Source organism: Aethalodelphis obliquidens, unplaced genomic scaffold (genome assembly GCF_003676395.1).
Source record: "Aethalodelphis obliquidens isolate GAN/ISIS:26980383/991018 unplaced genomic scaffold, ASM367639v1 scaffold12, whole genome shotgun sequence".
In the NCBI taxonomy this organism is placed as follows: domain Eukaryota; kingdom Metazoa; phylum Chordata; class Mammalia; order Artiodactyla; family Delphinidae; genus Aethalodelphis; species Aethalodelphis obliquidens.
The window spans coordinates 14,368,536-14,383,825 of record NW_020837956.1 but is presented as its reverse complement, the minus strand read 5'-3'; the positions used below and the strand labels follow the sequence as shown (position 1 = coordinate 14,383,825).

The 15,290-nt window shown below is 36.2% G+C and overlaps 1 protein-coding gene across 4 annotated transcripts in view; it reads right to left on the bottom strand.

The window, feature by feature from the left end:
* The window catches only part of HEATR5B (HEAT repeat containing 5B), an 85,748-nt gene that overhangs the window by 21,257 nt on the left and 49,201 nt on the right, over positions 1-15,290 (bottom strand). For all 4 annotated transcript variants that reach the window (XM_027113379.1, XM_027113378.1, XM_027113380.1 and 1 more), the window contains 5 exons: positions 13,219-13,458; positions 12,090-12,341; positions 9,819-10,000; positions 7,618-7,686; positions 2,443-2,622 (listed from right to left, as the gene is read on the bottom strand). In XM_027113379.1, coding sequence (XP_026969180.1) covers positions 2,443-2,622; positions 7,618-7,686; positions 9,819-10,000; positions 12,090-12,341; positions 13,219-13,458 — 923 coding nt within the window. The remainder of the gene's footprint in view (positions 1-2,442; positions 2,623-7,617; positions 7,687-9,818; positions 10,001-12,089; positions 12,342-13,218; positions 13,459-15,290) is intronic.

Below are 15,290 nucleotides of genomic sequence, written 5' to 3'. Positions count from 1 at the left end.
GGGGGGGGGGTAAGTGAGATACAGAAGCGGGGTAAGTGAGATACAGAGGCGGGGGTAACTGACAGCACTTAGCTTGGAACAGTCCCCTCCAGAGACTTATGCTTACTACGTCTACTCTCATCCTCCAGGTCTCAGCTTAAGTGTCGCTTTCTCCAAGCAGCCTCCTCTGAGCCCTCAGACTATTTTAGGTGCCTCTGCTGTGTGTTCACCACAGTCTGGACTTCTCCTATAACAGTCATTATTTTTGTTGCATATACTCGTTCACTAGTTTGTTTTTCTCAGTAAAGGTAGAACATCTGGCTTGTGCACCACTGTATTCTCAACTTCTAGCCTGGCACAGAGCCGATGTTTAGTAACACCGCTGAATGAATCAGAGAGTGGGAGGTAAGAGAATGAGAAAAGGTAATCCTAGGTTAGAGGAAAACTTTAAAGTAATAATAATTATTATATTAATAACAACAGGTAACATTCACTGTGCACATAAATAAGGTAGTTATTGAACAAAGTTATTATTACCTCATTTACTTCAAAATGTAATTCTGTGAAATGTGCATAATTATTATCCACACTTTAGGGCTGAGAAACAAGGTTTAGAGAAGCAGTTAAATAACTCACCCAAGGTCACATGGGTAAAAGGAGTTTTCAACTCACACTCATCTAAAGACTTGAAGGTAACAATCTGAGGAACTGGAAAACTAATATCCTCAATTTTTTGAGTAAAAAGTAGAAGCAAAGATAGATCTTGAGTAGAGAAATCTAGAATATATTGGGCCTTTCAGGAAAAGGACGAAGGAAAGGAAGCTAAGCAAGGAAAAGAGTCACTAGACAATATTACAGGCTGAGGCTCGAAGTGCAAATTATTTAATTATAGAACGAAGTTACCCCCAAATAAGAAAAGCGTCTCAAAAAAAATGTGCATTAATAATTTAGTTATGTGAGGTTTTGATCTAATTTGTTAAAAGCAATTACTTATCTTCCATTCAGTGCCAGATAACAATGCCTGGTCCTTTTACATACCTCACCTTAGAAGAAGACATTACTGCATTTCCATGTTATAATGAAAAAACTGAGTATCTGAAAGATCAAATCACTTGAACAAAATCACAAAGATGGTGAATTATAGAGACAGAACTTGTTCTAGGGCCTCTGATTCAACATTTAATGCTTTTTATACTGAACTATGTCAGACTTCTTAGTAGGTGAATCAAGCACGTTAATGCAAGTCAGCAGAGAACCAACTAACTGGCAAATGGTCTTATGATCATCCAACTACATACCTGTCTCTATGTTTGGGAAATTAATGAATGGGGCTGGAGAATTAAGAACAATTTTAGAAGCTATCTTTTTAAAAATCATTCAATCATTTAGAATATAATTTCTACAGACAAGAAAAGTAATAGTAAGTTTTAGTTAAAAATTAGATATGTGAAAATTAACATTGAATTTCAAAGTAAGAAAACAATCACATTATAGTATCTTTCTAATACTACTTTCCACCTAAAACTATGGATTTGCATTAATTTGAAAAAAATTTTATCAATAAAAACATTTTATCAATGCAAATATTATTTTACTTCTCTACGCCAAAAGATGGCAGCAGAGTGAAAATAAAGGAACACTCAGGGATACTCTATGAAAACAACTTGATCTAAAAATCAGAGAGAAAAACTAATTTATACAATATCTTACTGTTCTACATTTTCCTTTTTTTCTCCCCTTCTGTGACAGAAATAATCCACAAAAACCCAGAGGTCCTTTATCTAAACTATATCATCTGGATGTTGCATGCCTTGAGCCAGCAATTGTCTGCTGGGTGGTCACAGGCTGCTGATACCATGGAAATAGGTAAGTGAGATACTGGGTTGGCAGAGGAAGGAATAAAGAGCTACTTGAAGTACCTGAGTGCAGACAGATAAGTATTTGAAAACTGGCAGAAGAGATTTAGAAAAGTGAATTTAAAATAGTATCATTATTTTTAAAAAGTGGCTATGGGAATAAAAGAGGTAAAAACAGCTATAAAACAACAAAACATACAAACAACAACCAAAAAACCCTACAGCCTCAGTATCAGTGGGTGGTGGCATGTCTCCTAAAATTTAATCAAATAAGATTCTTGGCATAAATTTTTTCTATTTTTTTTTATATTTGTAGGTTTTCCCAGCCTAGTTTTTCCATAGTAAGTAAGAAGAGCCCTTCTTCAACACAGATGTTTTTAAAACACTGATTAAAAATATAATTTTCAAAGGTTCAATAAGAGTTCTTTTGAGACATAAATGTATATGCATTTCAGTGAGAAAGAGCAAACAGCAGATTTTTTAAAAAGCACTCTATAGCACAGGTCAGTTTTAAACAAAAATCAAACAAAAATTTTTTTACCTACAGGAGTAGGGGAACATTTTCTCATGGATGGAGAAATGGTTAAAAACAACAGGTCATGGTTACCTCTGCCCATGCTTTGAGAACAGCCAGTTTTTCCATGGTTGTGGCACTCTCGCGGTAGAGTTGGCTGGAAGATCCTTTTCCGGCCTGAACTTTGTCCAGTGAAGAAACAAGCAGATTGTGTACTCGACGGAGATCATTGAGATCACTGACAACTCCACTTCCAATCCATGTACTACATACCTAGCCAAAGGAAAAAAACTTTAATTTTTATAGTAAGAAGTTAACATTAGGGACTTCCCTGGTGGCGCAGTGGTTAAGAATCCGCCTGCCAATTCAGGGGACATGGGTTCGAGTCCTGGTCTGGGAAGAACCCACACGCCACGGAGCAACTAAGCCCATGTACCACAACTACTGACCCTGCGCTCTAGAGCCTGAGAGCTACAACTACTGAGCCCGTGTGCCACAACTACTGAAGCCCATGCACCTAGAGCCCGTGGTCCGCAACAAAGAGAAGCCTCCACAACGAGAGGCCCGCACACCGCACAACAAAGAGTAGACCCCGCTCGCCGCAACTAGAGAAAGCCTGTGCACAGCAACGAAGACCCAATGCAGCCAAAAAAATAAAATAAGTTAGTTAATTTTAAAAAAAGTTAACATTAAACATATAGAAGAATGGAGTAAATATGATTGTTTCCTAGGGGGAAGAAACACAAATAAAACCAATGAACAAAACAAAACAAAAAAACCTCAATGCTATGCTTTAATATTATTTTTTTAATAAAAAATCAACAGCAAGTATGGAACTTATTGTACTCCTATGTAGAAAACAAAACAATATATACTTAACATGTTTCCAGTATCTAATTTCCCAAAAATTTTAACAGAAAAGAATTTCCACCCAAATCGGTTTGGTTATGAATAATTCTTCAATTCAACAACATCTCTGTTTACTATAGGCAAAAGGTTATTCTGAGTGCTATAGAGGAGTTAAAAAAAAAAAAGTAAAGGGAAAAAATCTAGTCCCTGTCCTCAAGTAAGTAAACTCAGATTAAATGAACACATGAGAATGTTTTATGACTGTCACACTGCACTTAAAAAGAGAGAAAGGGGCTTCCCTGGTGGCGCAGTGGTTGAGAGTCTGCCTGCCGATGCAGGGGACACGGGTTCGTGCCCCGGTCTGGGAGAATCCCACATGCCGCGGAGCGGCTGGGCCGTGAGCCATGGCCGCTGAGCCTGTGCGTCCGGAGCCTGTGCTCCGCAACGGGAGAGGCCACAACAGTGAGAGGCCCGCGTACCGCAAAAAAAAAAAAAGAGAAAAAAAGAGATTAATTCTAGCAGGAGAAATGGGAATGTTTAGATATCAGGAAGTTTTATGTGTATAGATACAGGGGAGTTTCACGGAGGAAGAGACAAGATTAGGAAAGTTAACTGGGATCAGATTACAGTACAATTTAAATTCCACGTGAACTGAATTCAGACTTGTTCTGTAGGCAGTCATGAGTTTCTAAGGCTTCTGAGCAGGGGAATATTATTAGAATTGTGCTTTAGGAAAACTGCTCCAATACTAAGTATAGGAAAGCATGTGTTTAGACAGTGAGTACTGTGTTCAGTCACATGACTATTATAATACCACGGAACAGAGATGATTCGGATCAAACTGAGAATCAAATGAAAAGAAAGAGGCATCTGAGAAAGACTTGGAAGTAGAAATCACAGGATTTGGAAACCAATTACATATTTTTAGGGGGTGAAGGCAGGGACATGCAAACAGTATGAGGCGATAATCAAAGACTACCAAATTTTGACTGTCAAAGTTTCTAACCCGGATGAATGTAAGGAAGGTGACACCACTGTTTAAGAGAGATAACATAAGAACAAAGAGAAGTTTGGTGGAGATGAGAAGTTAGAGAACATGATTTTGACTGTGAACTTTGTGACATGCTGAGTTCAAAGTACCAGCAAGAGACACATGGAAAGATATTCAGTGGGCAGATGGAAACCTGGGTCTGGATTTCAGGAGCAGAGACAGAGGTAACTAAGTCGATCTAGGAATTCTCCACATAAAGATGATCACTAAACAGATGGTCCTAGGTAACTTTCTTCAAGGACTGAGGTATTAAAAAGAAAAGCCTTAAGGACAGAACACAGGGAAAATATACTTCAGGGACAAGTAGAATAAGAAACTGAAAACACCAGAAAAGCAATAGGACAACCAGGCAAGTGTGGTGATACTGGAAGCAAAGGAAGAATGCCAAGATGGAAGGGGCTGGGCTTCCCTGGTGGTGCAGTGGTTAGGAATCTGCCTGCCAATGCAGGGGACATGGGTTTGAGCCCTGGTCCAGGAAGATCCCACATGCCGCAAAGCAACTAAGCCCGTGAGTCACAACTACTGAGCCTGTGTGCCACAACTACTGAAGCCTGCGCGCCTAGAGCCTGTGCTCCGCAACAAACAGAAGTCACCGCAATGAGAAGCCCATGCACCGCAACGAAGAGCAGCCCCTGCTCGCCGCAACTAGAGAAAGCCCACACGCAGTAACAAAAGCCCAACCCAGCCAAAAATAAATAAATAAATAAATTTATTATTTTTTTTAAAAAAGAAATCAATCATTACTATCGTCTCACTCAGCTTCATGTCAGGGCCAGGTGAGTATAGTCAGTTCAGGCTTCGTTATCAAATAAATTATGAAAAATCTTTTGGTTTTCAGAGCATTTGGATACTGAATCATGGTTAATGGATTGTGTTCCTATATTTGAAACGTTTAAAAAGTTGAGAATAAATATATATATAAACTACTTCATTCTCTTATAATAATCTTATTCTCAAAGAATTCAAAACTAAATTAAATAAAATTCAATAAGGACATTTAAAAACTGTTTGTTACCAATACTGATGGCAAAAAAAAAATACCAGCCACAACAGTGCTGAAAATATAATGGAATTTAAAGTGAAAATAAAGATTAAATATGAGTGTGAAAATAAAGAGTTGGTATTCTTAAGGAAAATAACATTTTGGAGATATTTGATACTATTTCTGTGAATTTTGGTAGAAATATAACTGAAAGTTGGGGGAAACTGTCAAAATCGAGAATTTGGTGCTAAGTTTGCTTTGCAAAAACCTAAGTACCTTCTCCACTTTAAAGAACATGAAACCAGAAAGTGCAGATACTGCATTATAGATTTGGTTTATGAAGAAAGACAAAGCAAAACTGAATCAGCAAAATCATACTTAGAGAAAAGACTCTGGCCTTATATCAAAAGAGTGGTGAATGAATGTACACTTACAAATTTTAGACTGAAATAAAATATCTAAAGTATGTATTATGTTTATGATTCCAATGCTGCTTTAAATGATTTATTAACCTACTGATTACTGTCCCCAACTGTCCTCAATTGAAAACATTTGAGGGTTTTCCTATAATATCTAAGAATTACTTGATTTTCAGGTTCAACATGATGTTTACTCTAGTAAACAATCTGGGATGCCATGTTTCAAGATCTGCCCGAAGCCAACTCCTTCGGTTACCTTAAAGAAAGAAACTTGCAACCCAATGCTCCAGCTATTTCAAAACCAGGTTTCCTCCCAGAAACAGGACAGGAGGTCAAAAATTTAAGCCTGCCACTAGAAAAGAAGAAACTTCAGAAAGCAGGTAGGGCCACATAAGAAATAAGAAGTGTTCTTTTTCTTAAGATTTTTTTGATGTGGAACATTTTTAAAGTCTTTATTGAATTTGTTACAATATTGCTTCTGTTTTATGTTTGGCTTTTTGGCTGCAAGGCATGTGGGATCTTAGCTTCCTGACCAGGGATTGAACCTGCACTGCATTGGAAGGCAAAATCTTAACCACTGGACTGTCAGGGAAGTCCAAGAAATAAGACGTTTAAGGCAAATTCAGTAATGGGAAATTTTCATACTACTCATTCACAAGATGAAATTCTAATAGCTTTTGCCTTTCTGATGATCAGGAGCTTTATAGGATGTTTTGTCTGCTTAAATATTATGATCTGAAACACTACCATAATACATTTAATTATACATGACTGTGATTTCTGATGTCTGTGTGCCAGTATCCCAATCTAAATGACTTAACCTACTCTAACTCCAAGGTTTGTACCATGATCCACAGACTTCTGTCTTAAACAAGGCTTCCTCTTCTCTCTCTAGCCTGCTGTTGGTAGAAGGAGTTCATTTCTCTGAAGGCCACCATTAAGATAGCAGGCTTCAGAAAAATAAATTCTAACAGAAGGAAGAGGCAACTCATTGACCAAAGAGTAATCAAACCTATTATTGCAAACAGCAGAACATTCTCTGCATAGAGGACACATGTAGCTTGACTGAATTCTAAGCAATAAAGATGGAATACAGCCCTGTACTCCGGAAAACTGAGAAGGATGGAGTTGCTTCTCTTCTATCCTTAGGTTAGCAGACAAAGAATTGGATTTTTTTTTGAAAGATTAGAGCTTAATGCACAAATCCTTTTTCAGGACAGAGCATGAAAAAGATGAACTTATTAAAGGTGTAGGAACATAGGTGCTTCTGTAACTCTCTTCAGAAAAAATAATATGAGAATAATCCCCTGGAATCAATTTTGCAATAAAACTTCCATATTGTGAAATTGTCTTTAGGATAATTTTAATACACAGAAACTTGTAGAATTTTCACAACCTGTGGTCAAAAACCCTTTTATTACCTATTTATTATTACTATATATTCTTCAATGATTATAGATTTTGAGATTTTACTTTTATTCTAGTCCCTCTTATGACTTTACATCTCCACTGACTACTGGACAATGTAAGAGCTATGTATTCCAAAGTCATGTCCTCAGCTACAGCAAAAAAAAATGTGATTAATAGTTAGTACTTCATCATTTCACACAGAATAAAAAAGGAAGCTGTCACTGTTGTATTTCTGAGATAAAAATAAATACTATTTGGGGCTTCCCTGGTGGCGCAGTGGTTGAGAGTCCGCCTGCCAATGCAGGGGACACAGGTTCGTGCCCCGGTCCGGGAAGATCCCACATGCTGTGGGGCGGCTGGGCCCGTAAGCTATGGCCACTGAGCCTGCGTGTCCGGAGCCTGTGCTCCACAATGGGAGAGGCCACAACAGTGAGAGGCCTGCGTACCGCAAAAAAAAAAATAATAATACTATTTGATTTTTCTCTCTTGGAAGTGAAATTCTAAGATATCTATAATTTATAGAAGATAACTATTGAAAATTCTATTTTTCTTCTTACCTGGCAAGCTTTTGCTATTATGTCTGATGGAGTATCTTGTGAAAAGGCTGGTCTTAGAGCAGCTCCCACCTAGAAAAATGAATACAAGCATTTTATTTTTAAAGATAAGTAGTAAACCTTTTGTGTCTTTGGAGATGAAAACACACAAAACACATCTTTGTTCCTTTCCTTTTTATCTCTCTTTTTGGTGACAATAAACTCAATTATACCATTCTTCTTTTGCTTTCCAGGAGATTATCATTATCCAATCTGCAGGATCCTATACCAAACAGGCAATTAATCTTATTTGTTTTTCATTTATTTTTAATAGTAAATAGGATTTTCTGACAAAGCCACATGTTCCCAGAGATAACAGAAAACTGCTTTTTTTTTTTTCTATCTATATTCCTGAACATATTTCTAATAGTATTTACTTCATGGGTGAATCTCATATAACTGAGATTAAAGGCTCAATTTCTTTAAATAACTGAGTAGCACTAAAAATTCACATAGTCACTAAAAGACCTTAAAAATCATTTCACCTCAAAAAGAGACGCTTTAAAAGAAAGTTGCTCAAGAAATATTAATGTACTGTTATCATAGTAATAAGTGAAGAAATATGAGCTTTAGTTTTTTTTATCCAAGTACTAACCAGGTCCAGCCTGCTTAGAGCTTTAGTTTTAATAAGCCAGTATCAGTCACAGATTCTTAGATATATTACATTTAATATGTAGGAGCTGAATTAGGAATTAAATATAGTCAACTCCTAATTTGAGATTTCTTCCATTACACCAGGTAAAGATACCTGACTTAGATAATTTACTTTTAAATGGTTTATGAAAAAAAAAGTGAGAGAGTGAGAGAATGTGTGTGTGTGTATGTGTTGAGTGTAGAGAGAGAGAAAAAAATCAATGTTAAAGGAAATGAGGCAAAATTCTCAATTGGCAAATATGAATGAAGGATGAAGGGTATAAGACAGGTTTTTTTGTACTATTCTTGCAATTATTTCTGTAGGTTTGAAATTATTTCTAAATAGAAAGATTTTTTTAAAAAGACCTTCATTCTGATAGGTTGGGTATTTGGGAGTAAATAATTATATACAGGTTTTCTACAGCCATTTGGCCTAGAAAGTATAACTTCTTTACCTATACTTATGATGGAAAAAAATGGACTATACATTATCCACACCTTTTAATTTTGTGTATGTTTGAACACAGATTTTAGATGAAGTATGATGTGTCTAGAGCCAAGATTTTGGTACAATCACAGTGAAAAAAAAAGTTCGTTCTTTTCTTACATAAGTTTTTTTCGCCTTCATATAATCCATTACTAGGATTACATCTATTGTGCCGCTTTTGAAGAACATAAATATAGGCATAAATTTCAAGGGAAACAAGTATATCTCTGTTTAGAATATAATAAAAAAATCTTTTGAAAGTATACAATTCTTTCAGTAATATTTTTCACTATTATTAAAAGTTAATTTATCCTTCAGCATACAAGAGGCAATTGCTTTTTTTTAAAAATTTATTTATTAATTTTTGGCTGTGTTGGGTCTTAGTTGTGACACATGGGATCTTAGTTGCGGCATGCGGGATCTTTCGTTGTGGCGTGTAGGCTTCTCTGTGGTGCACAGGCTCCAGAGCACGTGGGCTCACAGCTTGCGGCACATGGGCTCTCTACTTGAGGCCATGAGCTCAGTAGCTGTGGTGTGTAGGCTTGCTTGCCCTGCAGCATGTGGGATCTTAGTTCCCCAGTCAGGGATCGAACCCGCGTCCCCTGCATTGGAAGGCTGATTCTTTACCACTGGACCACCAGTGAAGTCCCAAGGCAACTGCTTTTTATTTAAAAAAATGCTTATCAAGTCTTGGCATATAAAATAACAGCAGTAAATCCACAACACTCTTTAAATGTTCCTTTTATCTTTTAAATGGCATGGCTAAATATCTAAACATAAGACTGGAAAGCCAGGCTGGAACATCTATTCTAGTTTTATCACTAATACTACATCATGACTTAAAAATAGTGACAAGTTTTATACAATTGTTTCTTCAACTGTGAATTGATTCAAACTGTGTGACAGGCAATGGGAGTAAAGATATGCATTCTACATGAATAAATAGGTTACAGGTCCAAATACATTTCTCCAGGGGATCTTCACTTCTTTAATCTTCACTTTTCAAAAGATCAGTTTTAATTTTGAAACAAATAAAATATCTCACATTGGCTTGATACTGCTCCAGAATCACATGACCTGGAAATTCTGGCTCAGGCACAGATGCAAACTTCTTGATAATGTCTTCAAGTGCTTGGAGCCCAGCCATCCGCAGCTGGTTACTATGATCGGTTGCAGCCATGAATGCCATGCGAATCAGGTCAGAGAGATGAAGTACCAAGAGATCATCTAAAAATAAAAATAGAAGGCAAAAAGGAAAACATTTCCAAAATTAAGTGTAATCACATAAAAATACGGAAAGAAATAAACTTCTTTAAAAAAGCATTTATGATCCACATATTTCACCATGTTTAAAATAACAATGATACACTTTCAAGAAAGTTTCCATGCCATAATCTCTCAAGAATATTGGTAAACCTTTATACAATAACACTGACGACATTGTAAACTGACATCTGAAGCAAAATAACTGGTTATCATAATTTTCCCCAAAAGATTTTGTAATTTTTTTGTCAGCGGAGGTTGGCAAATTTTTTTTGTAAAGAAACAGATAGTAAATATTTTTGGCTTTGCTGGCCATATAATTTCTAACATAACTACTCAACTCTGCTGTTGTAGTATGTACAAAGACCATATGTACACAAATGGTTACACTGTGCTCCAATAAAACTATTTATAAAAACAGACTGCAGGCTGGATTTGGACTGCAAGCTGTAGTTTACCAACCTCTACTCTGGAAAAGATTTTTATAAGGACAAGATGTAGAAAAGGGAAGCCTTTTTCCTTTTAGCCTTAGAGTAAAGGCTGCCCTAGATCAGTCCTATCAAAGCTTAAAAGCAAGGCAATTGTTCCCAGAATGAAACTGCTATTGCTTCTCTACACAGTCTCTACCTACACCCTCTCTCAAATCAAGACCTCTATCTTTTTCCAAAATCCAAGGTGATGAACTCCTAACGTGGGGGAGAAGAAAGGGGCACTGGGCAGAAACTCCAAAATGGGGAGACAATTAGGGGACTGATAGAGGTTTATTGCATTCTGGGATCTTCTGGCCCACAGAACTATAAGTTAATAAACTTCTGTTATTTTAAGCCACTAAGTTTGCAGTCATTTATTATAGCAACAATAGAAAACGAATACATCCAACCTCTTCTACCTGGAAAACCCTCTCTCTGCCTCTAAAACCCAGCTTCAAAATGATCCCTTCTGTGAGGTCTTCCCTGGTACTTCAAGAAATGAGTAGCAGTTTTTTATGTTCCCAAAGTACTCTATCCTTCCACTATTGGGATATATGATTATTTTTGAGTGATAACTTTGTCTCTCTTTCTTCTACACTAGAAATTCTTCAAGAGCAAGGACTATGTTTTTTTCTTCTTTGGATCTCCAATGGGAAGTAAAGAACAAGATTCGGTAAATATCTGATGAATAATGACATGATTAAAGACACCCTGTTCACAACATATTGTGCTTTGCTGGTACCCTATATTCAGATTCCAATTTTATACATAGTATAATACTGTTTTACTTTTTGTTTTTTAGTCCATTTGTGAGTTTTACTGCTTCTTATACACAACAAAGTAAACTGAAAGGCATTTTTAACATATAGACTTCAATACAGATAACATATACGATGTGTCTTCAGATATTTTAAAAAATGACACGATGACGAAGAGACAACAAAGCGTAAGATAAGACAGTCTGTTACTCTACTACCTCTCTCAGATTCTCTAGGTTTCTTCATTTGTAAGTGAAGATACTGGCCTGATGATCTCTTTGTAAATTCCCTATAATATCTGATCCAGGGGATATACGGTATAAAAGCTTACAAATGATCAAAAAGTAAAAGGTTTCAGTAATAAACACTTTTCACCTTTTCAAAAATACCTAATAGCAGTTCTGAAATCTGAGAGTTTGAAATCTTCCATGGCATTCATGAATTCTGACATTCTCCAAGGCTGGGGATTGCCAAACTCACTTTATTTATTCACCTTAAACTTTTCCTAAAAGTAGGATAAGGTACCAAGGAAACATAAGTTACTGCCATCATTATGCTTAGGGCCATCATTATCCTTAGGGCAAATGATTAAGATAAATATATCTTAAGATAGATAGATATATAACTTTGGACTGCTTTCCTCAACTTATCTTCCCAATAGGGATCAGAAGTTGGACAGTATATAGAGAGGACAGAAAACAAAGGTAAAAGGCAAGAAAACGTACAATAAATGAAAGGCATAGTCTAAAGCATGTTACAAAGCAGTAAAATATTTCAAACCTATAAAAATATTCTGGGGAAAAGAAGTACTGATTTTTAATTTACTTGTAGGGTTTCGCAGTTTAGCAGAACGTGCCATAGCAAGGTCAAAGTGAGCCTGGTCTGCATTCTCACACAAATTGATGATTCGACACAGGCAATCAGCAGCAAATACTCGAGTGGCCCAGCGAGGTGCCACAAAGGGCTTTGATTTATCTTCTTCTCCTAGTGTGGTAAACATGGTATCATCATCCATCTCATCTTTCTTTTCAAATTCTTCATCTTTTCCACTACTTAAGGGAGTTGCAGTACTCATATCTGTAACAAAAATAAAAGCATATTATAACAACCTTACATATAGCAAAAACGATGCTTTAGAAATAGTACTGTTTGATGATATCTAATTTAAAACCAGTAGAAAACAGTAGAATTGGCAAGATTTTTCTTTTAACAATCAATAAAAAGCCAAGGAGGGGGAGTGGGAGGTACAAACTATTTGGTGTAAGACAGACTCAAGGACGTATTATACAACATGGGGAATAGAGCCAATAATTTTGTAATAACTGTGAATGGAAAGTAATCTTTAAAAATTATATAAAAATTTACAATAAATAAAAAATTTAAAAAGATAGCAGCCATCAATTTTCAACTTGAAATTCAATAATATTGTTTTGTCTTCATTGTATGCACTTTCACAATGACTTTACTTTTATGAAAGCTATGATGGTTGTTCTGTTTATGACAGCCATATAAAGTTTCTCCTTAAAATAAATATATTTAATTTAAAAAATAAATAAAAATAGAAATTAAAAAACCAGGGAAAGAATAACATAAAAATATTTTATATATTTCACTAGTTTTACATCTTATGTCAAATGACAGAGTAGCCTGGGATTTTTATATATGAAAATTAGTTTGAACTTAGTCATTTGTCAAAAATAACCAAAGTTCATTAGTTTGTAATATAATTTAATCTTCAACATTTTACAGGGATTTACAGATTAAAAATTATTAGTATTTTAAAATGTAAGCTCTATGTATCTGTAATGTAATATATGTATCTAAATATATCTATATATGGTGTATATCTATATATGCATCTATTTCTATACATGGTATATATATCTATAGATATATATCAAAATTAAATAATTTTCATTATCTTAAGAATATATTTTATATATTAAATACATACCACTTGAAGCTGCTAGGACATCTTTACAAAGCATTAGCCAATGGGAAAGTTTTTCTACAGCCAGTGATGACAGCATATGTCCCAAAGTATCATGAATATCAGAACATAATTTTCTATCAGTCTCCCGGTCTAGCATTCCAAAAAGAAGTCCCTCAAGACCAGTTTCTGTTATATTAACACCCTGGTGCCGGCAATGGACATCACTTCGAGAACTAGCTCCAGTTGCAAAAGGACTGACATCTGAAAAACAGTTTTTACAAATGAACTTGTAAAGGATTTTATCGTATACTACAGGTAACAATTATGTTAAAGACCATGATTTACATGTAAATTCACAATAACAACAAAAACAGCTAGCTATATACACAATTTAACTATGGTGTCCAATTTACCTATCTTTAGAATTAGAATTTTATCTGACAATAAAGGTAAAAACTCTGATCTTTAAGACTGTTTATTCTGTGGTATTTTAAACAAATCTCCAGGGAATGCTCATTAAATATATATTTGATTTTAACAACAAAAAGTGTGGGAAAGAGACATTTTTAAATAGATTTAATAGTCTGAAAAAATTATTGCTATATATGTTGGGTGAACGAATTGAAACTTAGTCTTCTAGTTCAGATTTTACAAATCTATAAAGCTAGAACACAAATTATAAATAGATTATATCCTAAAAGTTTATTTAAAAATTGGGAAAGGGGCTTCTCTGGTGGCGCAGTGGTTGGGGGTCCGCCTGCCGATGCAGGGGATGCGGGTTCGTGCCCTGGTCCGGGAGGATCCCGCGTGCCACGGAGCGGCTGGGCCCGTGAGCCATGGCCGCTGAGCCTGCGCGTCCGGAGCCTGTGCTCCGCAGCGGGAGAGGCCGCGGCAGTGAGAGGCCCGCGTACCTCAAAAAAAAAAAAAAAAATTGGGAAAATCCTGCCCAATCAAAAGTTGTTATGAAATAGTACTTAAATTTCTTGCTTTATCTGAAACTCTTTTTATTCTTATAAACAGTAGGAGTAGAACAACTGGCAGCCTTTAAGAATGAATACTATTAGGCTCCCCGAAGTCCAAAGCCCTCTGAACCTTGAAGAGAGTGATAAAGAGGGATGAGGGCTGAAAAGTGGCTTTTTAAAATTGAGTCACTCCAAAGACAGAATAAGGGGAGGTTTGCAGAAAATAGCCACAGTGAGGGGAATTCAAAGACAGTAGGAAAGGGAAGGTTCCAAGGAGGGAACATTACGGACAGATTAGGCACAGAGGCCTATTTTTCACTTAGCAGTATACAGTGAATATTTTCCCGTATCAAGAATTTTACTTCCATGACGTGAATAGAAGAAAAATGCTATCTTATGATTGTATTAACTTGCAACTATTCAATCACTAGAGGTTAAAAGTATTCATATGTTGATATTTCTCCTTTGATAAAACACCTCTTTTGTGTGCTCTCATGATTTTTACAGATGCATAAAAGAGTTACCATAGCAGATCCGAGACTACCCTATTAAGGCCTGATATTACGGGAACTGGGTTTCAGGAAGGTTCCCATCATTTCCTGATAAAAGTGGCTTACTGTGCCTAAATCATCTGTACCAACAATATAGTTTATGCTGAACATCTGCTTTCCTTCTGAGAGTCTGAACTTTTGGTATATGCCAGGCAGACCACGCCTATTTGACCAGTCCCCAATAAAAATCTTGGGCACTGAGTATCTAGCAAGATTCGCTAGCAGACAACATTTCACATGTGCTGTCACAACTCCTTGCTGTGTGACTCCATGGGGAGTGGACTCTTGGAAGCTTGTGCCTGGTTTCCTCTAGACTTCACTCCATTTATCCTCTCCCTTTGCCGATTTTGCCTTGTATCCTTTTGCTGTAATAAATCACAGCCATAAGCGTGACTATATGCTGAGTCCTAGCAAATCATCAAACCTGGAGGGTGGTCTTAGGCCCCCGGCACACTAATCTGTAAAAGCTTTAAAAATATTAAAATATAAATGCGCACATTTAATACAATAAGCATATTTTGAAACTATCTTTCCCTCTCTTAGTTTGTCTCTTTCAATTTTGATTATGGTGACTGACATC